This window comes from Pan paniscus, chromosome 13, assembly GCF_029289425.2.
Source record: "Pan paniscus chromosome 13, NHGRI_mPanPan1-v2.0_pri, whole genome shotgun sequence".
In the NCBI taxonomy this organism is placed as follows: Eukaryota; Metazoa; Chordata; class Mammalia; order Primates; family Hominidae; genus Pan; species Pan paniscus.
The window spans coordinates 30,487,501-30,515,484 of record NC_073262.2 but is presented as its reverse complement, the minus strand read 5'-3'; the positions used below and the strand labels follow the sequence as shown (position 1 = coordinate 30,515,484).

The window sequence follows — 27,984 nt, the reverse complement described above, 5'->3', positions numbered from 1 at the left end:
TCTTTACCTGAAATCCTTGTTTCCGCTGGTACTTTCTCCTTTGCTGCATATCAGCAAAAGTAGCTGCTCCAGTTGGGTAGGTGTAGGCCATATGTGGTAGGAAGCTCATCTGATCCAGTCCTGGGTATGGTCGTAGCCCAGGAATACTGGTCTGGACTGGTGGCATGAAAGTAGCAGGGGGAAATGCGCTTTGAGGTGGAAGAGCTGTGTATAAAGGTTTGGCACTAAATGGGTTCATGCCGAACACTGGGTTAGTGCTTTTGTTGTCCAGATTATTTGAATTTGAAAATTCCTTCTTGATAAAAGTCAAGTTCAGAGGCTCATCTGAGTTTTCAGATGAGGAAGAAACACTGTTATGATCTAAACTGATGCTACTAGCTTTTGTTTTGTTCTTTGTGGCTATAATACTTTTGGGTTCTTTCATTTGTTTTGGTAATGACAAGTCTAAAGGCTCAGCCTGGAGCTCCTCAGAAGAGAAGCTGTTTGGAGTGTATGAACTACTGTGGGAGTTTTTAGAAGATGTGGAGGAAAGATTTAAGGGAGAAGGAGTATTACTCCTGGAGTGGTCCAATTTTTCAACTGGTTTAATATTGGTAAAATGGGAAGGTTTTGTTAGCCTGAGAGGAGGATCACAATTCGTAACACTGTTGTGGAGTTCTGCTATAGATGGTGATGTTATGGAGTCCATAGGTTTTACAGGAGACCTGGGTAATAAAGAGTCTTTTGTGGGAGGGTTACTGTTGGGAGCTAACGGCTTGGAGCTTCTTTCCAGGGATGGGGACCTGGAATTTGAGTACTGGTAGACTTTTCGTTGTTCAAACCATTCCTTCACAAATTCCTGAGGAAGGCCCACAGCAATGGAAATTTTCAGCAGTTCATCGGAGTTGGGCTCCATGTTCATAGCATAGTATGCTTTGAGTACAGACATGTGGTCCTTGTATGGGTTGATGGGGCTTGTCATTCCTTTCTCAGAAAGTACAGATGACAAGAGGAGGGCTTTATTATCAACAAAAACTCCGGCTTTGTTGGGGACTATGTTTTCATGAGGCTGCAGGACCGCCTTGATCTCTTCATTCATCTTACAAAGGTAACGTTCATGCTGATGCAAAGGGATGGGGCCAGGAAAACTTTCTTTACAGAACTGGCATGAAAATGGAGTGGATATGTTGTGGTTCTCAATCATTTTGTCATCGGTGACCAAATCTATTAAAGTACGTAGCTTCTCTTTCTTTATATTACTGATCTGTCTCCTTGAGTCAGTAGTCAAGCTCTGGAGGCAAGCTTTGGCTTCATTGACTTTTTCCAACGTATAGTCAATAATACTTTTAGTGGCACCATTATGACTCACTACCGGAAGACCGACAGGCGGAATATTAGGAGAAGTAACTCCTTGTTCCTCAGGTTGAGAGCATGGATCCTTCATGTGATAACCTTTCAACTTTGAAATTTCTTCAGCCTTGCAATCCATTTTTTGCCTGGAAACAGTATTGTCCACAATCTGTAGAACCTTTTGTACCTCACTTAAATTACTATTCATGGTGGGAAACCCAAGTAAAGGGGCTTCCATCCCTACACCTAAGTGCTGCATTGGACTCTGAGCAGATGGATGAACTCCTAAAGGGCTGGTGGCTCCAAGCCCACCATTCATAAAGGGACTAGTGCCACTAAACCCGTGTGTAGCCATAAGAACTTTATAGTCATTGAAGTCTAGTGGTTCTGTTTTAATTTTAAGTAAGCCTGTCTGTTCAGACATACTAAGTGGTTTTCCATTCTCCAACTTGTTTCTTAACTGGGTAATGGCTGAATTAGTAGGAGAAGAAGAAACAGAATTAGGGGAAGAACCCGTCTTGATATTGTTTCTCATTCGGCCATTTACAGAGATTAAACCAATACATTTCTTGCTGCTGATGTGCGAACTGTAGGAACCAGAATGGGAGAAACGTTTCTTGCAGTTTGGGCACTCGTAAGGTTTTTCACCTAAAATGATAATTAAAATTACCGTTACATTTCCTTGATTAGGTAACAATTGCAATTGTCTACCAAGAGAAGAATCTGTGAAACCAAATGAAAGGAACACAATGGAGTACCTCTACATTCTAGGTACTTAGATTAGAATTATGTGACCATAACCGTTTCTGAGCTTTATCTACCCTGGGAGGACATAATTCAAGATGTTCACAGTGGAAGGTAAGGGCTATCTATGCCTTTTTCAGCTGAGATCCCAAATCTTGTCTGCCATCGGCAGCCTCCTATTTAAACAGAGTGTCAGATTAATGTGTGGTCAATAGCACAATAAAGATGTCACAGTATTTAAAGGGAAGTGTAGCCATGGCTTTAATAAACTTTGTGGAGATTCCATTGATTCTACCAATCCAACTAGTCCTTTGAATAGCATCCAATTTGGTAATAAAATGCTTGGCAGAGCTATCAAACTAGTTATAAAGAGGAAATCTCAGTGGTAGGATTCTGTTCTGTGATCCACGGCCCTCAGGAATCAGGGAGTATTTATCATACATAGCTCTTATCCAAAATTCTTCACCCTTTTTTTCATGGTTAGGTCTCAAAAATTAATATCCTTCAGAATTTGCCAGTTGAGTTTCCTCAGGTCAAAAATATTTATTCTGGAGAAGCGGTTTTAAAAGGACAAAAAGGAGCCTCTAGATTTTGTAATAAATCAAAGCATTTGTAATTTTTAAGACATGTAAGCATTCTGCTTCTTTTTATAAGACAGTGCTACTGGTTGTACCATAAGTCTCATGAACACAAATCAGGCACACAGAGTTGATGAAATAAATGGATAGTTCCAAAAAGCTACAAATAGGACTGTGTAAATTTTAAACAATCTTTTAAAACTCCCCTAATTAAGTAAAATGCAAATGCGAGCTCCAGCACCTCTGCTACTCACCACTGTGAATTCGCAGGTGTTCTTTCAGATGGTGTTTATATTTGAAGGCCTTGCCACACTCTGTGCATTTGAACTTGCGATTACCTGCTCCTTGGGTTAGCATTTGGTGCTATAAAAGGAGAAAGACTGACATCAGTTTTGTGCAGGAGGAACAAAGAAAATTTGTTACGAATATTTTTAAAAGGCCTCTGTTTTTCAGACAGGCCAAAAGGTTTGAGTGCATGCTTATTTATCTGCTCAGTCTTTCAGAGTTGCAATAAAAGTGATAATGTTGGTAATAAAATTGGAACAAATAAAAAAAAGTGCTTTCACATGCGCATCCAACACTTGCTTTAGAATTATTTCTGTAGTGTCTTTTCCAAAATGTTTCTTTGAACCTTTGGGGACGAGGAAGTATAACTGTAAAGATATTTGTTGTTTTTCGTGTTTACCACAAATTCTAAAATATGAACATTCTCTGCTAGAATGTGACAATTCTGTCAAGAAAAAAATATTTTCCTGAAAATTCTGAATAGTCTCAAGAAAAACCACCCCCACACAACAAAAGTTATCAATTTTTTTGTATCAGCATAAAAGTAGATCTTATACTGAAGCAATCTAAAATTTAAAAAAGAAAAAAAACCCGATCCCAAACCAAAAACACACAAACAAAAAAACCTTGACTATAAATATTTCATTACATGATGAGCATGTTTAAATATCCTATTCATTGTGCCAGTAGCAAATATAAGCCCAGTTTTTCCTGAGGTGTCGCCTATCCGATTTGATTCATTATCAAACGTAAGAGACAACATCTTGGGTTATAGCTGCTTGAGCAGTTTTATCACAGGCCAGTAGGAAAGACTTCAACGACTTTTCATTTTCCTTTTTAGTAGTGTGCTAGGGAGTAGGGACAAAAAAGGAAAAAAAAGTTTGCTGAAAAGACAAGTTAAAAGCAGCAAAGATATAATCAAACACAGCTGACCTTTTTGAACAAGGGGAAAAAAGCAGTGTGACTTAGAATTCTGGAAAAAAAAAATGCAGTCATCCACTCTGGATGCTCAAGGTAGGAGGTCAGCCTTTTTCTAGCAGCAATGACACAAAAGCCTTTTGCAAAAAGACAGCACAGAAACGGTATGACAACTGCTAGGGTGTGCTGAATCTTCCCACATTCCTAGTGAGACAGATGGTGTTACATGGGACACAGGGAGGTTTGTTCAAACAGCAGCAACCTTCAAAGATCAAGCAGAGCCCAGCCCGCCGAGCGCCATTGAGGGACCAGCGCTCATATGTTGCTGAGTTGCATAAACAAACAGCAACAGCTGCTTTGTCTCCCCCCACAGCCCTCAGAGGACTACTATAAACTTTAGTTGTGCCACTGTTAATATGATACAATCATTTTAATTTACTAATTGTAAATGCCATGAGCAAATGAGGGGACTTTTCAACACCAAAGCTACCATTCATAATGCGCCAACACAATCACACTTCTGCATGTGAAATTTAAAGCGGTTATGCTAGATAAATATCTAGGCACTTTTTTTTCCTTGAGTTTTTGTGCATATAAGCAAGGGGAGATAAACTGTTACATAAGTGCAACTATGCAAGCATATTTTTTATAACTCATCTTTGAAAAGCATTCAGGTGACAAGCCCAATCAGATATAAATGGAATAATTTACATGAGCTGTTCTCCTAAAATAGTAAAATTCCATAATCTAGTCTTATCACCATTATTGACTGTGTTTGCTTATCCTCATTTTCCTTATTCAAAGAAAATGAAGGTTATAAGGAAAAACTAAGAATTTTGAATACAATATTGTGTTCAATAATTTTAAAAACAGACATGGTGTCAAGACTTAAATTAAGTGATTCCGGATCTGTAGGGCCAGTTATTGTGACTTAAGGCACACCACTTCTGTCCGTGCAAACATATCATAATATCAATTTGCAGAGCCAATCCTCCCAATGGGAAAGAGGAGTTTTGATGTAACATTTAAGGAACACTGTGAATCAATCCTATTCAGTTGTTTTAAAGATTTAAGAAGCTATACTTAACTGTTGAAGACAGAGTTTTTATTTTTGAGACAAGTAAGCAAAAAGAGGGGGAGTAATTTTAACATTTAGCTACAAATATGTATATTAAGGGATCATTTTTAATGTACATCCAATGTTTTAGTACTAATCCAATTTATTATATATATATATACACAGATAATATATGCCTTTTTGATTTTCCTTAAAACACTTAGATTTCATAAACTAGTAGCAGCTTATAAAAATACTCTAAGTAATTGAAGGTGTTATATGAAAAATGAAAGAAATACACACTTCTTTTTCTATGACTTAGATCCTATATGAAAAGAAAATTTCTAAGTAAAGCGAGGTGAAAAATGGAATTAAAATTGCTGAGATGTTTAATAATGTATAATTAAAATGCTACAATTTCATTCACTTTTTGTGGAACATAAAAATGAAACTAAAGTCAAGTTAAAGTGCAAATAAAATTTCTAAATTAGAAATTAACACACTCATTCGATCGTGAACATAAGACTATTAAATCATATTAGAAGAGACCATCAAAAAATCATTTAGACCTCAATTAAAGCTATTACCATTAAAAGATCTGCATCTTCAAAATGCCATGAAAAATTAATAATGATTGCCAATCAAAGCAATATCGTTTCTCTAAGGGGTTATTATAGAAAGAAATCACTTAAAACCATCCCCCCACCTGATCTGTCCCTGGCTTGTGCGTCACCATATGCCGCTCGAGCTGGGTGCGGTAGGCAAACGTGTAGCTACAGAGAGGGCAGGAAAAGTTCTCTTCATTCTTCTCGTGGCGGTACTTGATGTGCTCCTTCAGTGATGTCAAGCGCTTGTAGCCCCGGTCGCAGTAGGGGCAGGTCAGCAGTTGGGCAAAAGCATCTGGAGTTCCAGGTGGCAGGTCTGTAGCCGAGAGACAGAGAGAGAGAGAAGCGGGCCAAAAGGTCAGTAAATCAATGGCAGCTAATGGGCTGACTGCCCAGGATGGTATGACAGGAATCACTGCAATCTGCTCCACAGAGTGCCATCATTGCACCCGGCCCCCTCGCACACCAGTCCCCTCGCATGCCCAGGACAGACTTGTCGGAATCAGCTCACACTGTGCTCGAAAATTAATTAATTACTTCAGGTTTTTTTTTTTGGGGGGTGGGGGGACTTAAACAGCTGATAAATGAGGAAATTCTCTTTAGGTGACTGACAGTTCCTATGAAACCTGTAGCCACAGATTACTCAGGAACTCACAGTGTGAAGGGGCGTTTCAGGTGTCGGTGGAGAAGAACAAAAGGTGAGGGAGTGTCGGTCTCAACTTTTTTTTCCTCAAAAGTAAAATATTTCAGAAAGATAGGAATACATTTAGATATTTTTATCTCTTAGAAATGGGCTCTAATTGTTCTTGTTCTTTATTGGATGTACAAATGACACAAATTTGCTGACAAAAAAATTTCACAATACCCTAAAATTACAGTTCTAATCTTTGCTCATGAAATTCCATGCCTCTGCAGCTGTTCTTCAAATTTTAAGGTAAACACCCAGGCATGTAGTGCATTTGTAATTGTAACAGCTGCAGAGGTCAGTGCAGTGGCTAAAAATGATTTACAGCCTCACCATTTTCTTCTTGCCCATTGGCCTCTGGCGTGCCAAGGCGAGACAGCTCCTCAGGGGCTTCTGGGTAAATAATGGCTGTGTCACTGCGCTGAAGGTACTCCTCGATGCTGACTGCATGACCATCGCGTTCCTCCAGTTTTCTTTTGGCAAAGTATTCCTCAAAATCTGATGTGCAATTTGCATTCTTCACTGAAATCATAAAAGGAGAAGAAATGTTGTTTCCGGGCCTTCTTCCTAGGATCCCAAGTCCATCTCCATCATAGCCAGTGAGAAATTCTGACTTGCAATAGACTACAAAACCTAGTTTATTTGTAAGAAGTGTTGAAGATGACCGATTATTGACTGAATGCTTATTCTTGCAATATATGCAAGAAGGCGGGCACTTTGCTTCAAGTTAAATAAGCACATTTTATTTTATTTTTTCTTCCTGGAATATTAGTCTGTATATACAAAGAATGAAAGAAATTTAAAATGTTTTTCATAAAATTTTTTTTAAAAAGCCAACAACTGCATTCTAAGATCCATAAACATTAAAGATAATATAAGATTAAGCCTATTTTAATAGTCTATCTGAAATTTCATTTTCTTTTAAGAAAGGTATATTTAATTTTTCATTGTCCACTAGACTGAGCGTCCCTAACCACAGATACATCCTGTTGCTAAATATAAGTTTTTAACCCTCCACCCTCTGAATGTCACAGACAGCCAGGACTACATAGTCTGAGACAGATGCAAAAGGAAAGATATTCCTAGACAGATAATAATGCAACTTTGTTAAAAAAAAGCACCAGAATGTGGCATTTTATCTTTCCCTATAATTTTAATCTTTAGTTCCGTATTTTAAAGCTGCTGAAAATAAAATTAAGCTCACAGCTGATAGAAATAAAATAAAAAGTAACAGAGGGAGTTAAGAAACTGGTGTGTGATTTTGATGTGACTTTAACTTTTGTAATTATGACTCTATTCCTGTGAAATGAATAACAGTTGTAACTCAATTTTAGCAACTTGTGTCATAAGATTTTGTATATTTGAAACCTCTAGATGTGTTTCTGAAATAAGATGTGGCTTAGATATCATAAATAATATTTTTATGCTAACAAAGTTGGGAGAGTAGCTGTTATATTATTCTTTATCCTAAGTAGGTGAAAAAAGTGCTTTGCTGGTACAATTAATGGTGGAATCCTATTATCATAGTTTTTGAAAGCAGTTAACCTTGGTGCCATGAGATTCTTTACCTTGTCTTCTCTACCATAAACAATATTATAGTATTTGACATACTAATTATCTTTGGCAACTGTGGCAGGGTGATGCGCAAGCAAGCTAGGCAATTTTTTTTTTTTTGCTTTCATGATTATGAACTTGGATTTTTGATGAGGGGAATAGAAAGTGGAACCATCCATTAATTCAACAAGTATTTTCTGAATGCCTAGTGTGTGATAGGCATCATGTCATGCTCTGGTGAGCAAAAAACAGTTCTAGGCTCATCCTTTGGGAAGCCATGAGAGAGATTAATACAACTGATATTATCTCCAAAGTAAACACATCATTACAAACTCAGATAAGTATTATGAAAGAAAGTTATATGCTGGTATAAAAAAAGTAACAGAGGAACCTGATGGCAGCTAGAAGATCAGGAAGGTCTTAACTGAAGAAGCATGAAGTTAACTAAATGTAGAAGCTGGAGAAGAGCAGCATGTGCAATGTGGTGACTGAAACAAGCATGGGACATCTCAGGATGTTAAAAAAAAAAGGACAGTGCTGGAGTGCAGAGGATGAAAGGGGAACCGCGTGATGTAAGGGTGGAGAGTAAGGCGGGAGCCAGACCATGCAGCAGGTAAGAGCTTGTTTAAGGATTTGGGTTTTTACTCTAAAAGAAGCAGGAAGCTATTGAAGAGTATTAAGCAAGGAGGATGGCTGGATGAGACTATGATTATTTGCATTTTTAGATGACATCCTTGGCTATAGTATGATAGGGATTGGAGAAAGAGAAAAGTAGGTCCTGGGAATCCGGTTAGGAGGTTCCTGTCCTAGGCCAGGCAAAAGATACTGTTAAGGAATTGATGATGGAGATGAAGGAAGTGTCTGGATTTGAGAAATACCTAAGATATAAAATTCCTCAGATTCATTTGGGAAAGAATTCAGTTTGTCAAGTTGGGAGATGCTAAGGTACCTCCCTCAGGTTTATACTTTCCAAATTTGATGGATGGTAGGTGACATTCATCAAAGCAAAGAACACTAGAATTCTAAAAAGACTTGAAACTATAAACAAATATATGGGACCAAATAAAAGGAAGTGGGAGAATTACACTATGTGGACCACTAAACTAAGTGCCAGTAATCCTGAATGCTGTGATCTCAAACCTTTCTTTTTTGCCTCTGTAACTTCTAATAAGTTTAACAAGAACAACGGTCTATTCCAAGACTGTATTTCCCTCAAAAATAGATTTGGAATGTACAGTAGTGGATTAAGATTTTATACCTTGAAATTTTGCTTAAATCTGTTATTAGCTGGACTTAATAAAGAATATGGGCTTTAGATAAGATCACTTTCCTCTTGCTGTATGCACAATGTCATGGATGCTTTCCAATGGATACTTATTGGTGGTGACTGTGATGATGTCATTTCACTTGCATCACTGAGCCCCTATGGAGTATGTAGAAACTGTCAACTTGCATAAAGTATTTGCTCATTGTTTTGGATCATCAAAATAACATCAGATCTATAAAAAAAATCACCTTTGACTTTTGATGGGAAGAAAGGATAAAAGGGGCAAAATGGCGGAGCCAAGATGAATGTCTTTTGAGTAACTTCACTGATTTTATCAGTAACTGACTTCTTTTTCAGTACTATGACAGCACAAAGTAACGTAATAGCTCCTTTCTGAATTCGTATCTACTTGAGGGTTGTCAATGGTTTATGTTAAGGGTTAAGACATGGTTTAAGTTTTTTGAGAATATTGTCCTACTTGATGACCTTAGTGTAACCTAGTAAACATAGATGGATGTACATTTAATATCCTAATTTAATCTTGATATTTCAGCAACTATTTGAATGATCTGGCTATCTTTGCATGAATTTTCATTTGCATATGAATGTTTCCATCAGAAATGTAATCATATGCAAATTCAATTGGATTTGCATTAATAGCCTTTTGGCTTAAAAGGGAGGAAAATTCTGATTTTTCTGGATAGGCAAACAAAACTGCATCTAGATACACTACTGTTGTTTGGAGAGGTAATTCAATTGCTAGATCAAATTTGGCTATGCTAGATTTCTATATCAAATGTGATGGGGACAAAAGACATCAAATCATGTGCTCTCTTTAAGGATTCATCTTTGATCATCTTTATATCCTGGGCATTGAATATATTGCCTAGAAATTAGTAGCCTCTCAAGAATCATTTATGGGATGAATGTGGAATAAATTATGTCCTTAACACTAATCTTGGTGTAGAGATCTTTTGGTAAAAGGAAGCATAAAATAAGATACCTGCAGCTGAGCTAGGGACTTAGACCTAATACTCAGGCAACTGTAGAATAATTATTTGATAAACTGTGTAGTAGTGGTCATAAATACTTGCAAGAGTTTGATAGGGCTCAGATAAGTATTCAAAAAGGGTTTCATGAAGAAGATGTCACTCAATCATTTAAATCCATTTGCTCCATCTGGATATTTCTTCATGCTGTATAGATATTCTGTTGTTTATATATCTCATATACCTAGGGTCACTTAAGTGGGCTAGAGTTAAACCTCCCAGAAACTAGGTATCACCAGCATGAATCTAATGTAGTTTTTCCCTGAGGTGCAATAGGTGCTAGTAATATACAGTTTTTCTGCCCAGTACTTCAACATTCACCTTGTCCTAGGAATGCTTCTCCATTTCCTGATTGCCAAGGCTTATGGTACCCAAGGAGCTGCTGTGTTACCATGTGATCCTGCTCCCCTAGCCACAGTTGATCTCTGTTGCTCAGGTGAGCCAATCTCAGTCCTCTCTTCTCCAGGCCAACTTGTTGATTGGTCCAGGGTAGCCAATAGATCCAATTAAATTCAATAAATCCCTTCCCTATGATTTTAGGACTTTGTTCCAGAAAAAGCATCAAGGCAGTTTTTTTTTTCTGCCAAGTGACTGTAGCTATAAAATGTGGAATGAAGGAATTGTTATTTTCCATCTAGAAAAAGATTTATGAAGAGAGAATAAAGCAGACATACAGAGAAAAGCAGACAAGATTGCATGTTCTGACAGTTCATTTCTAGCTCTTCTCGTTCCTGAGGCTGAGGTGCACCTTGCAGTGGTTCTGTTGACCACCTTCCTTAAATTCTGTGAGTCAAGAAACTTCCTTTTCTGCTTGAAGGTATGTTGTGTTTCTTAAAACTAACTTATGTTAGTCTCTTAAAACTAAAATCACCCTAACAATTATAATACTAGGACAAATGATGGGATTCAATTTTGGTTACTCTCAGAATTGTTGGGAAGAATGAAGTTTTGATTGTATCTGAAAGTTTGTATGTTTGTTTTTAGAAAGATTATGCAATAATGTGTACTGGACACAGGAATGAGGTACAAAAGTAGCTGAAAGGTTGTAGAATTCTTCACTGCATTTTTCTAGTGTAAAATCAATCTCATTTTCCTTCTTTCTGTAATCCTCTTCACTCCCTGGTCTCTTTGGAAGAACTGCCAAAACACACTGACAAAGGATATTTGCATGGTATTTATGATCAAACCATAACAAAAATTCACAAGAAGCCTCAAGTAATTTCTTCCCATACCTTCTCCAGAGATTTTGCATTTAGTCCTAAAATTTATCCTAATGTCTTGCAAATATCTCTCAACCTTCTCTAAGGTTAGATAACCTTTTCTCTATCCAAAAAAAGAATATCTAGCTTGGGCAACAAATCTTGTCTCTATAGAAAGTAAAAGAATTAGCCTGGCATGGTGGTGCGTGCCTGTGGTCCCTGCTACTGGGGAGGCAGAGGTAGCAGAAATGCTTGAGCTTGGGAGGTTGAGGTTGCAGAGAGCTGTGATCGCACCACTGCATTCCACCCTGAGTGACAGAGTGAGACCCCTGTCTCAAAAAACACACACACAAAAAAAGTTGTTTTTTTTTTGTTTGTTTGTTTTTTTTGAGACGGAGTCTTGCTCTGTCGCCCAGGCTTAAGTGCAGTAGTGCAATCTCGGCTCACTGCCAGCTCCGTCTCCCAGGTTCACACTATTCTCCTGCCTCGGCCTCCTGAGTAGCTGGGACTACAGGTGCCTGACATCACGCCCGGCTAATTTTTCGTATTTTTAGTAGAGACAGGGTTTCACCGTTAGCCAGGATGGTCTCGATCTCCTGACCTCGTGATCCACCCACCTCGGCCTCCCAAAGTGCTGGGATTACAGGCGTGAGCCACCGCGCCCAGCCATAAAAAAGAATGTTAATTAAAAATGTTTCCTCATGACCATGTGTATTTTAATATTGTTAGATTGTTAGGGTGAATTTTCAGGTCCCTTTTTGTCAGGAAAGCCTCAGTTCTCTCGGCAATATGTTGGCCACTCTTACTAACGTTGCTTATTAATGACACTTTTATAAATATCTTTATGGCTGTGTTAGATAATTGATTTTTCAGACAGATAATAATAAATATCAATATAGACTGGCCTTAAAAATTATTGCCTAAAAATCAAGCGATGTTAACAGAACTCTAAATAAAAGAGAAATATTGGTCCCCAAATTAGTCAGCCCCCATAATCAAGTTGCTTTAGAATACTTTCTCAAAGATACTTAAAAGTGGGCTTTGCTTAGTGTTTACAGGTAATGAAATATAGACCGGATACTTATTCTTTATCATTTTCTGTTTCCCTTTGGCATTCATTTTCTTTATTTGTAGCAAGCCTGTGTTCACAGTGGAAGACAGGTACTCTATTATCACTGGTTAGTGTCCTGCATGCTTTTAATTTTCATAAAAAATGGAAGAAAATTGAATATTATGTTAAGCCATTTAAGTAAACATCAAAATGATAAATAATTCTTTTTAAAAAGAAAATATCTTGGAAGGTACAGAGGAGTTGCAGCAAGTATATGTAAAAAACTGAGTAGAATCATCCATCCATCCCCTTGTTTAATAACTGTTTATTGAGTGCCTACTAGTGCCAGTGTTCTTGGAAATGAGGACATGAGTGGTTAATTTTTTTCCTACTTCTGTGATTCACCCATTTGGAGATATATACACATAATGGTTGTGATTCTGCAATATATAGACATGTCTATATATATATATATATATGTATGTGTAATAGGGCATCTCATACACACACACACACACACACACACACTTCCCCAGTGTAATGTAATGTATATAACATAAATTATGTATTTATCATATAATCTGGCTTTTGCTTACTTCACTATGAAAGGCAAAGGGACCTGAAGAAGCAATTACAAATCTAGGTAACTGTATTTATCATCTTTTTGAAAAACAGCCTTTTTGTTAACATCTCAGATGATAAGAAAACACAAAAATTATTTTGAATGTAGTCATTTGTATTGAGTTTTTTAGTTTAAGGAAGCACGTATTCAGCATTTGTTGAGGTCTATAGATTCTCATGGCTACTTGTTTAAAGTTGACTAATTAATAAATGTAAGCTTTTCATCATTAAAAATGCATGTATGCGTTTTTGCAGAAGGCTTCCAAAAGACATATTGGCACTAGATACCTAAAAACAACCGTGAGGGAAGAGGATGATCTTTTTCTCATTACACAGCTACATGGGCGGCCTCGCAGAGCCTCCAACTGGTACAGAGGCATGGATAAAGCCAGGTCGTCAAGAGCAACAGAAAAGTTTTCTGCTCTTCCTGGGAATTAGTACAGCATCTTGGCTGCTCTCTCCACCCTTGCTCTGAACATGGCTTTCTCCAGGGAACACATGTTCAGATGCCAATGAGAGTTTCTCATGTAAGAGAGCTTCAGGAGAGCGAGGTGAAGAGTGGACAAGGAATGGGAATCTGTAGTAGTCTGCAGTATCAAATATCTCCCTAAACAGCAGGAGATCTTACATTAGGGGATTTTGAATATCAAGATGTAGAGACTGCTAACACTCAACGATTTTGATTGCTGTGTATTGGCACAGAATGATAGAGTCCATTACTTTTTAAAAAATTCCCAAGATAGGCCGGGCACGGTGGCTCACGCCTGTAATCCCAGCACTTTGGGAGGCCAAGGTGGGCGGATCACCTGAGGTCAGGAGTTCGAGACCAGCCTGACCAACATGGAGAAACACCATCTCTACTAAAAATACAAAATTAGCCGGGCGTGGTGGCACATGCCTATAATCCCAGCTACTAGGGAGGCTGAGGCAGGAGAATCACTTGAACCTGGGAGGCGGAGGTTGCGGTGAGCCGAGATTGTGCCACTGCACTCCAGCCTGGGCAACAAGAGTGAAACTCCATCTCACACACACACACAAAAATTCCCAATATAGACAATATGCACTTGTCTTTCACATTACTGTGTAACCTAAAAATTTGGAATTGGCATATTACCAAAAAGATAGACTAGTTTATTATATTTTAGAGGAGTTGATGAAGTAAGGTGATTTTGCCCAGCAATTCAATGCTCTTTTCTTGTGCTTTATGTAGAGACACGTGAAACCTAAGAATGCTCGGGACAGTCAGTGATTTTCAAAAGTCAGTGGCATCCGTATTATCTGGGAGCTTGCTTGAAATGCAAATTATTGGGGCCCATCCAAACCTATGGAACCAGCAATCTGTGTTTTAACAAGTCTTTCACGAAATTCTGACCCTTGTCCAATTTAAGAACTCTACAAATTCAATCCTCTGCCTCGCATGGCTAAATGAGACATTCATAACATGATTTTGGAGAGAAGCACAATTGGTCCCATATTATTATTATTAGGTAGCTTTCCTGACTATCTCAGCCTGAGTTCACATAGACTTCCTTCTTCACTTACTGAATGTCATCTGTGTGTCTCAATCATTGAATTGATCACATCCCATCGTAATCTTTCTCTTACGTGTCTGTGAGCTGATAAAGGAATGAACCATATGTTATTCAGCTTTGTGTCACCAGCACCTAGCATAGTGCCTGGGTCACAGTTATTATGCAATAATTGAATGATTAGGCAAGGTTCAGGGTCCTTGGACTCCTCATTTTGGCTCAGTTATTTCATGTTTTTGAATTTCAATTTCCTCATCTGTAAAATGAGCCAGGGTGTGCTTTCTGGGGTGTCCTCAAAGTTCCAGAATTCCATAATTTCAATTAATTAATTACTTTAATCAGTTTGCTTTTTCTTTACTGGCTAGGCCTAGAGAATTTTATCTGTATTCTTTTCCATTAAAAACTCAAAACAACACAGCTTTCTGATGGGGAAAACAAACATGCAGATTAAGAGAAAATATTTTGGAAGTGCCTGGAAACCCCAGACAACATCACAAGCAAAACAGCGCTTATTAAATATTTGTTGAATGAATGAAGGAGGCACTCAAGAAGCTTGAAATATCAGTTATTTCTTGTGGGAACACTTGCTGTGAAGTGAAGATAGCTGCTCCTAATCGCAAACAAAGCTAATAAAACAACAGCGTTCATTAGCCAGGAAGTGAACAGGCTCTTCTTGGGGTTCACTGATTATAGTCTGAAAATCACCCCCGTCTCACCTACTTCTATTTTTCTCTCCTCCAAACCTATCTCTTTCTCCACCTTATTTTTAAAAACTCAATGTATGAAGTTAACTAAGAAATTAAAAAATAATGACTTCCCTGACAGATGTCTGACTGGCAGACAAAACTCTTCCAACCTATAAAAATGTGATAGATACAACCAAGAAGAATATGACATACTTTGTAATAGTATGAGTCCCTCCTTGTTAAGTATTTAGGTACTAACTGAATTATCTGATAAACTGATTTTGTACAATTGATTAACATTATATATCCACTCAACTCTTGCAGAGAAATACGTTATAATCAAACTTGTATCGCTTCTGTTACTGATATAAGAAAGCTAACTAATTTAAAAGTTTTAATTTAAGCTCCATGTTAAGAGGAACAGGAGAAATTGAGAGTTATTAAACCAAGAGTATAGTGAAAGTAAAAAAAGTTCTTCTTCTTTCCCCCACTTTCCCCTATGCTAACGATGTGATGCACAGAATTGATGGTTAAAGAGACTTAATTGCTGGCTAGGCTGCCAACCTTATACTAATATTATCAGTTTAGGGGAGTTACACCTGGCACCACTGTATTTCTTGCTGAGGCAAGATTTTCAGTCTAGATCTGGATCTTTACTTGGGGTTCAATTGCTCTGGAGACACCCAAAGAAGGATCCTGTAAACTTAGACCTAACTGGCATTTCTGTTCAACACTTGAAGCACTGCCTCTCTGATTCCACCACTTCCCATCCTAGCTTGTACTCTGCTATTCTTCTCATGTATTTTGTGAGACATGAACAGGACTGGCTATATGGTTGGTGGGGCCCAGTGTAAAATGAAAATGTTGGGCCCCTCATTCAAAAATTGTCAAGAGCTTCAAGACAGCAACTGCAGAGCCAAACAAGCAGCCCTTCTCAGTGCTGGGCCCTGTGCGACTGTGCAGGTCCCAGACCCAGGAAGCTGGCCCTGTGTATGTTATCGTGAGGCAGGGCCCCCGAGAGCCTCCCATCCCATGACGGCTAGTGCAGTCCAGTAATTTTTTTGTTCATGCTTCCAGTAAAATTTCATTAGAAGAAAGGGCAGGGTGGGGTGGAGTTCAAAATTTCTAGCCTGATTTCCTCATTTAACAGATGTTACAACTAAGGTACAGTGAGGTTAGTGATTCATACAAAGTTGCACAAGTAATTTCTGGAAGAGCTGTATGTAGGATTTATGTATCCTGACTCTTCACCCACTGCTCTTTCTACTGCACCATAATGACTCAACATGAGAGAAAGAGGCAAGAAAAGAGAGAACCTCATCTTTTTAGTTTTTCATCATGCCTGACTTGATACCATTTGAACAGGCCCTACATACTGAAACGATCACAATGACATTATAAGCAATTCTAAATAGCAACATTATTACACCATACAATGAATATGGGGGGAAGTCAGTTAAAATGCCCACTTCAGAGAGAGAGAGTGTGTGTGTGTGTGTGTGTTTGTATATGTGTGTGTAGAAAATTTTTACTTTTTTTCTTTTTCTTTAAATGTCCCCATTCCTCTGAATCCTAGACACTTGTTTTATTCTTACATTTTTTTTTTAACTGGGTAATCCAGAGCTGGGTCTAGTGGGGCAAAGAGAACACATAAAAGTTTTTCAAATTCTCTGTTCAAGATGCTTATTTAAAATTTCCATTTAATATTTAAGGATTGTATTTCCTAATTTGACTGTTTCTAATTTGTAATCAAGTTTCTAAAGGCGCTCAATAAAGAATAACTTTCCATAGCACCTTGCAAAGGTGAATTTTTATTAGGTATTATTTTAACATCTGTTAAAATAGCAGGTATTAGTTATTAGTTGGCAGATATTAGATATTTTGTGGTTATAGTAAACAAGAAATGCCTCAAGCTTAACTTTGGACTAGAAACCAAAAAAAGAACTTTATTCCCGGTTCATTTTGCTTTCCCATTTCACATATTACTCGTTATTCTCCTCCCATGCTTAATTATATCCTCCTACATGTGTTCCACTTTTTCAGACTAAATGAAACTGTGTCATCCCCTGATAATAACCCATCCCTTACAGACCTTTTCCACAGGGCCAAAATGAATCACAGAACAAAGAGGAAGGGTCAACAAACTCCTTAATTCACGCTACTGCTTCCAATCAATGTTCCTGTTTCGTCAACTCACTCATCATTTATTTCTTTATTTATTCATTAATTCAACAAATACCCTGGTTATGAACCATTAACACTGTATAAACCACTGCATCCTCTGAGAGGGATTATGGAGAAGAGCAGACCTAACCTCTACCCTCAAATAGTTTCCACTCTGTAGCTGTAATGGTTTGAAGTCGAAAGTCATCCATTTTCACCGTCATGTTTTAGGACATTGCCTGTATACTGCAAGCAAAATGACGCCTGTCCCATGATTACATTTCCCACAGGATGCCATTGCATTCTGGGAAACTTCATCACTTAATAGGTAGTCCATGCAGAACCTGGCTTCATAGTGCTTAGGCTTTCTCTAATCCAGCAACATGGATGGCCACACTTGCTCCTGGGCTAACCCTGGGACAAGAACCAGAACCGTGAGCGGGGACAAGAACCAGAACCGTGAACGTTTGCTCTCTGATTTCTACTTTCTCCCCTTCCCTATCATCCAGTTTCTCATTCCCTTGAAACGTGTACTTCAATGTGACAATCAGGCCCTTAAAAGTTCCCTAGTCCATTTTACCCATTCTGATTTTATTTACCTCAGTTCACCTTGGAACTTGAAATCATCACTTCCATCTCTGTCCCTTACACTTGTATCATTCTTACCCTGCTGAACTACGATCCAGTCCAATTTCTGGAGTATCAAATGTATCTTAAAAAAATCTTAAATAATAGTATAGTCTTGTTGCAGACTATGTTTTCAAAATGGGATATTCCTTCCTAATAATTGAATCTCCATGCATTGTCCACAGCAATTATTCTACGTGTCCATGTCTCAAGATTCCAACTGTATTCCTATTCCCTTACTGCTGACTGATAGTCTCTTTTTCCTATTGACTTCAAAGAGTGCAACCAATACAGTGTGTATTCCTTGGATCATCTTAAATTGACAACATTCTCTCCTATCATCATTCTGTCTTCTTCTTCTGATCTTACTGCTAAAAAATAAACATTATTGTGGCTATCATCTAAAATTATTCTCTTACAACTCGTTTGATAACCCACTCCATCTTTCACCCAGTCTCCTTTTACATTTCAGCCTTTCTCTCTTTCTCTCTTGTGCACAGAGGCATACCCAGCAAGTCTTTGTCTTGAAGAAAGTCTTCCCTGAAATTTGCAATTTCTTTAAGGCACCTCTCTTGTCCTATCTCCAATATTTGACCCTATACTGTCAGAAACCCTCTACAATACTGAACACTTTGCATTTGAACTTACATAGCTTGCTGTATTTCAAATAAAACGTCTTAATCCAGATGATATTATAATCAATAATGATGGCTAGAAATGATAGCGCATTTATTATGCGCTAACGTTGCACTAAATATTTTACACGCATTTCGTATTCATCTACCACTGTTTTATTCACCCGGATGAATGTAGGTCCTTAATGACAGTGACTCTTCTTTTCTCACTGTATCTTTTGTGATGACTAACAAAATGCCTTGCACTTAGTAGGGTCCCAATAAGTGACCATTGAGTTGAATAACTAATGAGGCTATAATTATTTATTTGTAAATTTTCTCTTCTTGTCATTATGATTTTTTTAATCAACACCCCTAAAATTTTATGTTGCTTAGTGGAAGGAACTCACCCTTCTATTTCCTTAAAGTTTCCTCAAGCCTCAGTTCAAATTCTACATACAACAAACACTCTGAATGTATGTATTTTAGTGGTTGTTAACAATGGGCAAATGCTTCGTTTTTGTTTATTGGTTGTTATCCAAGGTAAGAAGAAAAAAATATATATGATTTTTCTCCACTTCCATGAGAACAGCTTTTTAGATTCCACATATGAGTGAGGTCAAGTGATATTTATGTTTCTGTGCTTGGCTTATTTCACTTAGCATAATGTCCTCCAGGTTTATCCATGTTGCTGCAAATGACATGATTTCATTCTTTTTTATGGCTGAATAGTATTCCATTGGGTATATATACCATTCATTATCCATTCATCTGTTGATGGACATTTAGGCTGATTCCAGAGGATGAGGAGAGTAGGGGGAAGGGTGAACAATGAGAGATTTCTCAATGGGTACAAAACTACAGTTAGATAGGAGAAATAGTTATGTTGGTCTATTATGTGACTGGAGCTCACAAAAATGTAGTGCATATTTCAGAATAGCTAGAACGGGGGGTTCTCGAATGTCCTTAACACAAAGAAATGATAAATGTTTAAGGAGATGGATATGCTAATCACCTTGATTTGATCATTAAACAATTTATACATGTATCAAAACATCATGTTGCACCTCACAAATATTAATATGTAAAATTGTTATGTGTCAATAATAAATTTTTAAAAAGAACACGATTCCTGATGTCAGTCAGTTGTCAAAGAAAGGAAAAGTCTGACAGCTTTCATCATTATTATACGTAATCATTATAAATACTACTAAATCCTCCTCCTACACAGTTAAAGAAGGGATGCTAAATAAAAATGAAATCACATATAAAACGAAACTAGTTCTTAACCTTCATATTTTAGCCTCAAATGCCAGAGTACTGAAAATAATGTGTCCTACAACTTGTCTGTGTAGTTTTCCAGAATGTCAAAAGAACTTAAATGTCAACGGCTCTCATAATTGGTTAGTCCTTTCATTACAAATTTGTTAAAATTGTATTTTTGTTTCCTAGAGAAAAAGTTAAGGAGGAACCAGTATGAATGGAGAAAACAGTTTACGATGTATTCATTTCTTAATGAACAAAAATAGTTTGAAGTTGGCCAGGCCTGGTGGCTCAAGCCTGTAATCCCAGCACTTTGGGAGGCTGAGGTGGGGGGACACCTGAGGTCAGGAGTTCAAGATCAGCCTGGCCAACATGACAAAACCCCATCTCTACTAAAAGTACAAAAATTAGCCGGGCGTGGTGGCGCATGCCTGTAATCCCAGCTACTCAGGAGGCTGAGGCAGGAGAATTGCTTGAACCCAGGAGGCGGAGGTTGCAGTGAGCCGAAATTGCACCATTGCACTCCAGCCCGGGCAAAAAGAGCGAGACTCCATCTCAAAAAAAAAAAAAAAAAAAAAAAAAACAACTGGCAAAACAAAACAGGGTGAGCATCTAGTCTATGTTAGTTGTTGTACTGGGTGCTTTAAAAATGGCATGCCATGAGAATGACACAATGGACTTTGGGGAAATGGTGGGAGGGTGATGAGGGAAAAAAAACTACACATTGGGCACGGTGTACACTGCTTGGGTGATGGGTGCGCCAAAACCTCAGAAATCACTACTAAACAGCTTATTCATGTAACCAAACATCACCTGTTCCCCAAAACCTATTGAAATAAAAAAATGAAAGAAAATAAAAATACAGTTAAAAAATAAATAAATAAAAATGACATGCCATTTAATCCCTACAGCGAGGCCTTGTACATAAGGAATCATGATTTCCACTTTACTGATGTAGAAATGAAGGCTTATCAATTACACACTCAAGTTAATGTAACTAGTAATTGGTAGAGATAAAATTCAAGTGTAGGTAATTGGTCTCTAGAATCTGGAGCCTCCCAAAACAATTGCCTCTCATATGTGAAATAATTTATGTATTATTCTTAGAATACTGGAAAGAAGTTTGACTATAGTTAGAGTCTATACAGTTAGTTCTTAGACAAGAAATTTATTGTGTTGTGTAAGATTAAGAACTGATGCCTAAATTGGCCTTGCCCAGTTTCTGGATGTAAGGTACCTCTTCCCCCTCTTAGCAAAGGAAGCGCAGATGCAGGTGGTTATTAATAGCCCTTTATAACTAGAGGTACTAGATTGTCTGAGTAAATATAACTTTCACACATTCAAAGAGTAAAACATCAGGGCCCTATTTGGATATTGATATGCACGTGGAACTGCATTAATGCTAATGATCACCATGCACCTAAGATAGCTCCTTGTTACTACTAGCACGTAGGCAAACTCATGTGTATAATGCTTCCAAGTTTTTCCATTTCTCTACTCTTCTTAGAAAATAGTTCATTCACACACTCTTAAAAATTTTACCTAATAATTTCATTTTGAATTTAAATCCTATTAATATCTGAAAGTTGTAAGGCTCTTTGTTAGAAGATATTCTTTATCTTACGTGTGAAAGCATTACAATTTTGTTCCTTTTTTTAAAAAAATTAAAACTGGTGAACTTATGCAACGTGGAAAGTTATTAATATAAATACAGGTTTGCACTGTTTTATGTGTTATAGATCAATTTTACCATACAGTTAATCTAACTTTGTTGTTAAAAAAAATGTAGTGATACTCTAGGCTATTCTTCTTTGCCTTTAACAAGGCAAAATCCTTCAGGGACTTAGATCCTAGTTTCACTCTCTGAAGATACTTAGTCTCCTCCACAGAGAATGTTTTCCCCTACTGTGGCTTCCTTTATCAGAATCCATTTCTTCTCCACCAAATATCCATTCATTGATTCATTCATTCATTTCACCAGTTGTAATATCTGCCATGTGTGCTCCCTGCTATAACTGGGCTTGTCGAGGCAAATGGAATAGTCCTTTCCTTAGGGCAAACATTTTTTTAGTCACTTACTAATATCAACATATACATTCCGATTATTACTATTTTTGAGATAGGGTCTTGCTCTGTCACCCAGGCTGGAGTGCAGTGGATTATGGCTCACTGTAGCCTCCAACTCCTGGACTGAAGCCATCCTCCAGCCTCGACCTCCTGAGTAGCTGAGATTATGGGCCAGACCACCACAACTGGCTTCATTATTTATTTAATTACCTCAGTAATTATTTATTTAATTACTGGCTAGAGAACAAGGTCAGCCAATGAGGTAGATACCAGGATGATCCACCCTCATTTTTCAGCTGAAGAAACCTCTTGTCTTCATGAAATTGACTACATGAAATAAGGGCAAACAATATAAGGAGGAACGACGAAACATGCTGAAGTTAGCCATATACACCTTAGGGTTGTGGGATTTCAGAACTCCACAAGGGTTCTGAAGAGATTGCTGTCATTTGGGGTGTTCAAAGATGACCACATTAAGGAAATGGGATGTGACCTGGACTTGAAGAACAGAAGGATGGGGAGAATTTGGATGCCTGGAAGAAAGGAGCTGGGGGATTAGGGTCTGAAGGGATAGCATGGGCAGAGATTCAGAGGTTGGTATAAATGTGGTTCTTTTTTGTTATCACCAAGGGATTTGGTCTGACAAGAATGGAGCGCCGTTGGTATACAATGGATGGCACTTATTATCGGACTGAAGAATGTCCTGTAGGTGCTAAGGGGCAATTCAGGATTCTAAGAAGGGAATTTGGACATTGAGGAAACTGTTATAGGAAAGATGTGGGCTGATTAAATAGAGGAGGACATGAGGGACAGAGAACAGTCAAATATAACTAAGGCTTTCAAGTTTGGATGACTGGAATAATGGAGAGATGAAAATGTCTGGTTGGTTACTTCAGGCCAGGGCTCAAAAATATGTTAACCTAAAAATGCAAAAGGGAAGTCCAAGTGCTGTTTGTCTCCCATTCACTCGCTCATTTCTTCAGACACACTTTGTGATGGAGACCATTCCAGGATCCATGGCGATAAAGCAGCCCAAACCCCACAGGTTCATTGGAGGAAGACATTCTAGTGTGGGATGGCTAGAGAAGAAATTCAGCCAATAGCAGAAGCTTGATGAGCAGGACTTGGGAGCAGAGGAAGATAGTCTTTTAGATGCAATTTCAACCAGAAAAGATGTATTATTTCTAAAACCACATGTATTTAGCATCCAAAGAGATGTCAGGGAGAAGAAGTGGTAAACTTGTAGCTAGGAAGAAAGATATGTACTTATTCTCTAAAAGGGCAGAGTTGTAAGCTGAAGATCACTAGTAAATTTCTAATTAACTAAGTCCAGTGTATTTGCTCAGCTTTCTTTCAAGGGTAGTTATTTGAAGCTTTTAACTGAGTTCTCACCTTTACGAAATTCTCTTTCTTTGCTTCTGAATGTTTAATTTTTTTCTCTTGTGTCATAATCTTTTTTTTTTTTTCAAAAGAAAATCTTTGTTGATTTTCCTCCCCACCCACCAGGAGCCCTGGCCTCAGCTTTCTACTTGCTTCAACAAATACACTCAGTTGTAAATCTCATAGTCCTGTATGATCTTGAACATGATCTGAGTATATTTGCATAACTCTCAAATCTCTATCTCCAGCCCTGACTTCTTGGGTTTCAATTCCTCATTTCCAAAGGACATTCCTATATTCCCATATCTATATATCTTTTATATGAAAATACTTGTGTCTAAAGGCTGGTTCAAGATCTTCTCAAAATTAGATCCTTCTTCTGTAAATCTAGAAATAGCAAGTACTGCTATATGCTAAACATGCAGATCTGTAATTTTGAAGCCATTTTGCCTCCATCATTCAGAGAATCAATTGTTTGTTAAGAAGTCATGTTGCTAATTTCATCACTGTCTCCACCTTAGGACAAGATTTTTATCACTTCACACCTGGATAACTACAGTGACTTCCAGTTGGTCTCTCAGAGTCTAGTTTTCACCCACAGAAATCATGGTAGCATAACATGACCCAGACTCTTCTGTCTGGTGCTTTATATTCTCCACCATCTGGCTTTAACTTAAATGTCCAGCTTTATTTCCCAGAAATTGCCTCCTAGGACTCTCTGATTCAGCCAAAACCCTTTACTCACTATCCTCTGAATAGATGTCACACTTTCCCTTCTTGGCTCACAGACTCCTCTTCAATTAGAAAGCCCTTCCTCACTCCTCCATGACTATTGAAAATGTATTTAGTTCGAATTCTACCTCCTTCACAAAACCTGATGTGAATGCCCATTCCATAGACTCTCTCTCACTTCTGTAATTCAAATAATTATAGGCCAGGCGCAGTGGCACATGCCTGTAATCCCAGCACTTCGGGAGGCCGAGGTGGGAGGATCACCTGAGGTCATGAGTTCGAGACCAGCCTGGCCAACATGGTGAAACCCCGTCTCTACTAGAAATACAAAAATTAGCCAGGCATGGTGGTGCATGCCTGAAATCCCAGCTACTAGGGAGGCTGAGGCAGGAGAATTGCTTGAACCTGGGAGGGAGAGGTTGCAGTGAGCCGAGATTGCACCACTGCACTCCAGCCTGGGTGACAAAGTGAGACTCTTGTCTCAAACAAAACAAAACAAATCAAAACAAAACAACAAAAAACTAAATAATTATGGCTCCTACCATTTGTTGCAGGTTTATCACATATTTTCACTTATTCTTCATCATTATTTTTTCAGGTGTATTAGTCTCATCTTCCAAATTAAATGATAACCATGTTTTAGTCTTCCTGACCCATCTTCTACCACATATGCACACAGCAGTGACTATATAGAACACACTCAATGAACACTTATTGATTTATTTATTGACTGAATACATATGAACTACAAGGTACAGCAGGTATTATGAGAAAAAAGGGGTTTTTAAAGCCTGGTGAAAAGACATTCAAGATTGATTTTTAAACCTTCTGAATAGAAGCAATTTTTATTAAGCTCACTTTAAACTCTAGGTGTATACAACAGCTAGTAAATTGTTACTTTGTGGGGTAAATTTTCTTTTGTGACACTTTAAGTGCTTATAAGGGTAATAAAAATCAGCTTTTTTTTATGCTGGAGTCTGAAAGTTAACATTTATCCTTAAAAGGAATTTGAAGCCATTTTTGATCCCATGAGTTGGGACATTATAGAAAGTATCTAATTCATGATATCGCTTTATTTTTGTTTTAATATGAAGTTATTTTATCTTGTTTCTATTTTTACATGGTGATAATACCCATGCAACATAAAATATTAAAACTAGAAGTATTCTTATCAAGAAACTAGTTTAATCTATTCGTTTTGCAGTTGTGGGAACTGAGTTCCAAAGAGGAAAACTGACTTGCCCAAGGTTACAATCTAGTCATTGTCAGAGCTGTGTGTAAAAATTAGGCTTCTTGGTGCTCGATTCTATACTTTTTCTAGAATCATATATTGTACAGTTTTATTTTTATACCTTAAATTGACATTATTCGAATGAATAGAATGACAATAGGTTTTTATTATTTCTCTTATTTTATACCCAGGAAAGTGAATTCATGCTTTTAAGTTATTAATAAGCACATTTTAAACAGAAACACAACATGAGCAGTGTATTATGATGTGTATCAACATAAGGGTGATGTAAAATCATCTTAGTTTTTTACATTTCATAAAACTTCAAGTTTTTTTTTCATGGATGAGTTGAGTAGAAGTAGTTACATGTTTTTTTTTGTTTTATTTTGGAAGATAATTTTATAGTGGACACTATGCTAATATTTGTGATGGTAGTGTAGAGGACTGTTTGCAACACCCCTCCCCTCCACAAAATAAACAGTCTCATCTAGGAAAAGAGAGATGGAACATGTAAATTTGTGTTGGTGATGTAAGAATGTGAGAGAAGATGCCATTCAGTGTTTGGGAAAAAACATGGACTATCACAGTTGTCCTGAAACTCCATTCTATTGCAGTAGCAGAGTAAAACAAAACACCACTCAGTATCTTCCCACTGTAATTTTTTAGCTTCATTAAAAATAAGTAAACTTGTCAATTCTTCTCTAAAACTGCCTGGAAAAAATTATTTAAAAGGGCTCAAGGATGCAGAGAATTACAAGTAAAGAAAGGATTAAAAGGAACTGAGATGATTAATTATTGAGAGAAATGTTTGTGGAAATTTGTCTTTCTGAAAAAAAAATTTTACGTCTAAATTACACCATATCATTTGAATTCTCAACGACTGATATCAAGTGGTGGCTAGCAGAGGTATATCATATCCTAATTTTAAAATAATTTTTTGCAGTCTTTTAAAATAAAAGTTACTACTAGAAATTCACCCAACTCATGCACTGAAAGGATCCATTCATAGAGTTCAGTATTCTTGAGCGTCACAGGTAAATTAGGGGTGTGAAAATGAAAGATGTATTTGCTTAGTAAAATACCAAAATGTAGGAAATTTTGATTTGAAACAAAACCAGAGACCTGTAAAGTTGACTACTTGTTAAGTCATGGAGATACAAATGGATGTGTCACTGTTTCCTTCCCTGCCTCACTAAACCCACATGACACAGGACAAATGTGATCTGAGCGTGGCCAACATAACTCACCTGTACCATTGTTAATTGCGGTCTGGATCGTGGCTTCTGGCCCCATAGTGTCATAGTCTTCCTTCATTTCTTCTGTGGGGGAAAATTATCTTTAGCATTTGAGAATTGTAGAAAGGCTTACTATACTAAGCATGCCAAGCACAGGAACAAGGAAGATTCTTTTAAAGGAAACAGAGAAAAGGCTTGTTGTAGACCTCTAAACAATAGCTTTGTTCAGGCAATTGAATGAATCCAATAGTGCTAGCTGCACAAGAACTTATTTACTTTAAGCATTACTGCAAGCTGTGAAAAACAGAAGTGCTTATTTGGAGCAAACGAAGGGCTTTTCTTCTGGTGGCAGTTCTAGTGACAAATGGGGGAAAGATATTATTTTTTCAATAAGAGTCAAAAGCAACTAAGTATTTGTACTCATGAAGAGGCATGCTGGCTGCTATGCCTCTGGAAACTCTGGATGCTTAGTGGCAAGTCAGAATTTCACATTTTGTTTTCATGCTTTTCTTTCCCCTTGGGATGGCTATAATGGTGCTAATCTATGCAAGCATACTTTTTGAAAACCTAATTCTACATATCAAAACTTGGAATGCCCAGTTTGTACAACAAATATCCCAGAGGTAACAACAATACCTGTTTCACTGCTTGATACAAACTTCTAAAACATACCTGCCTTATTCCTATCCCAACTACTCCATAAATGTCTTCTCCTCATCATCATTTATGCCCCTATAGGTAATCATAATCATTTTCTGGGGAAACATATGTAACAACAGCTCAGTGTTCTGATGAAGGTGAATATATATAATGTTGAAGTTAAAAATTCATAAACAATTAAAGGTCGTCAAAAATTGCAATATTTTAAAATAAGGGAGAATTTGAAAAATAGGGGCACTCTCAAATTTTCTGCCTACCAGATTGTAGAGGACGTAGGAGGACAGAGCAGGATAGCTGATAGTTAAAAATCTCTTAAGTAAGTAAATTAAACGTGAAGTTTAAAAATTTTTATTTTTACTATGACAATACTAATGAGACCAAATATGCTCCAGGATGAATATCTCTCTGTGATAATCATTTTACTTAAAACAAGGGAAACTTTGTAAATAAGACTCTATGAATTTCCAAATCTGTCCTGGTCATTCTTTGCTTATCATATTCTAATCTACTTTCATGAAAGAACAGGTTCTAGAAAATGTTACAGCAAAAATAAAATAAAATATATTTTACAAGCAGTGTAGCAAATGTCTTTATGGAATCAGAACTGAAAAATCATGATCCTCTTAAGGTAAAATACACAGATATACCTGGATGCTAATTTAATCTCACTCCTCATAATAATCAGCTAATTTGAATGATATTTGCTTAAGCTGTACAACCACTTAAATTCATTCCTGAGCAAGGAATTTTCCTTTATTTAAAAAATATTTTCAGAGAGACATTTTGCATTAAACATTTAGAAGTTTAATATATAGCAATATTGTATTGTCAATTGTAATCATTGATCATTTGAAA

The 27,984-nt window shown here is 37.4% G+C and overlaps 1 protein-coding gene across 6 annotated transcripts in view; it reads right to left on the bottom strand.

The window, feature by feature from the left end:
• Positions 1–27,984, bottom strand: part of ZEB2 (zinc finger E-box binding homeobox 2) — a 132,298-nt gene that overhangs the window by 10,307 nt on the left and 94,007 nt on the right. For 4 of the 6 annotated variants that reach the window (XM_008976438.5, XM_008976439.6, XM_063595144.1 and 1 more), the window contains exons 4-8: positions 26,482–26,553; positions 6,535–6,723; positions 5,618–5,832; positions 2,906–3,014; positions 8–1,977 (exon numbers count right to left, since the gene is read on the bottom strand). In XM_008976438.5, the coding sequence (XP_008974686.1) occupies positions 8–1,977; positions 2,906–3,014; positions 5,618–5,832; positions 6,535–6,723; positions 26,482–26,553 (2,555 nt within the window). The remainder of the gene's footprint in view (positions 1–7; positions 1,978–2,905; positions 3,015–5,617; positions 5,833–6,534; positions 6,724–26,481; positions 26,554–27,984) is intronic. The other 2 variants (XM_063595145.1, XM_055108470.2) reach the window with 1 other exon arrangement.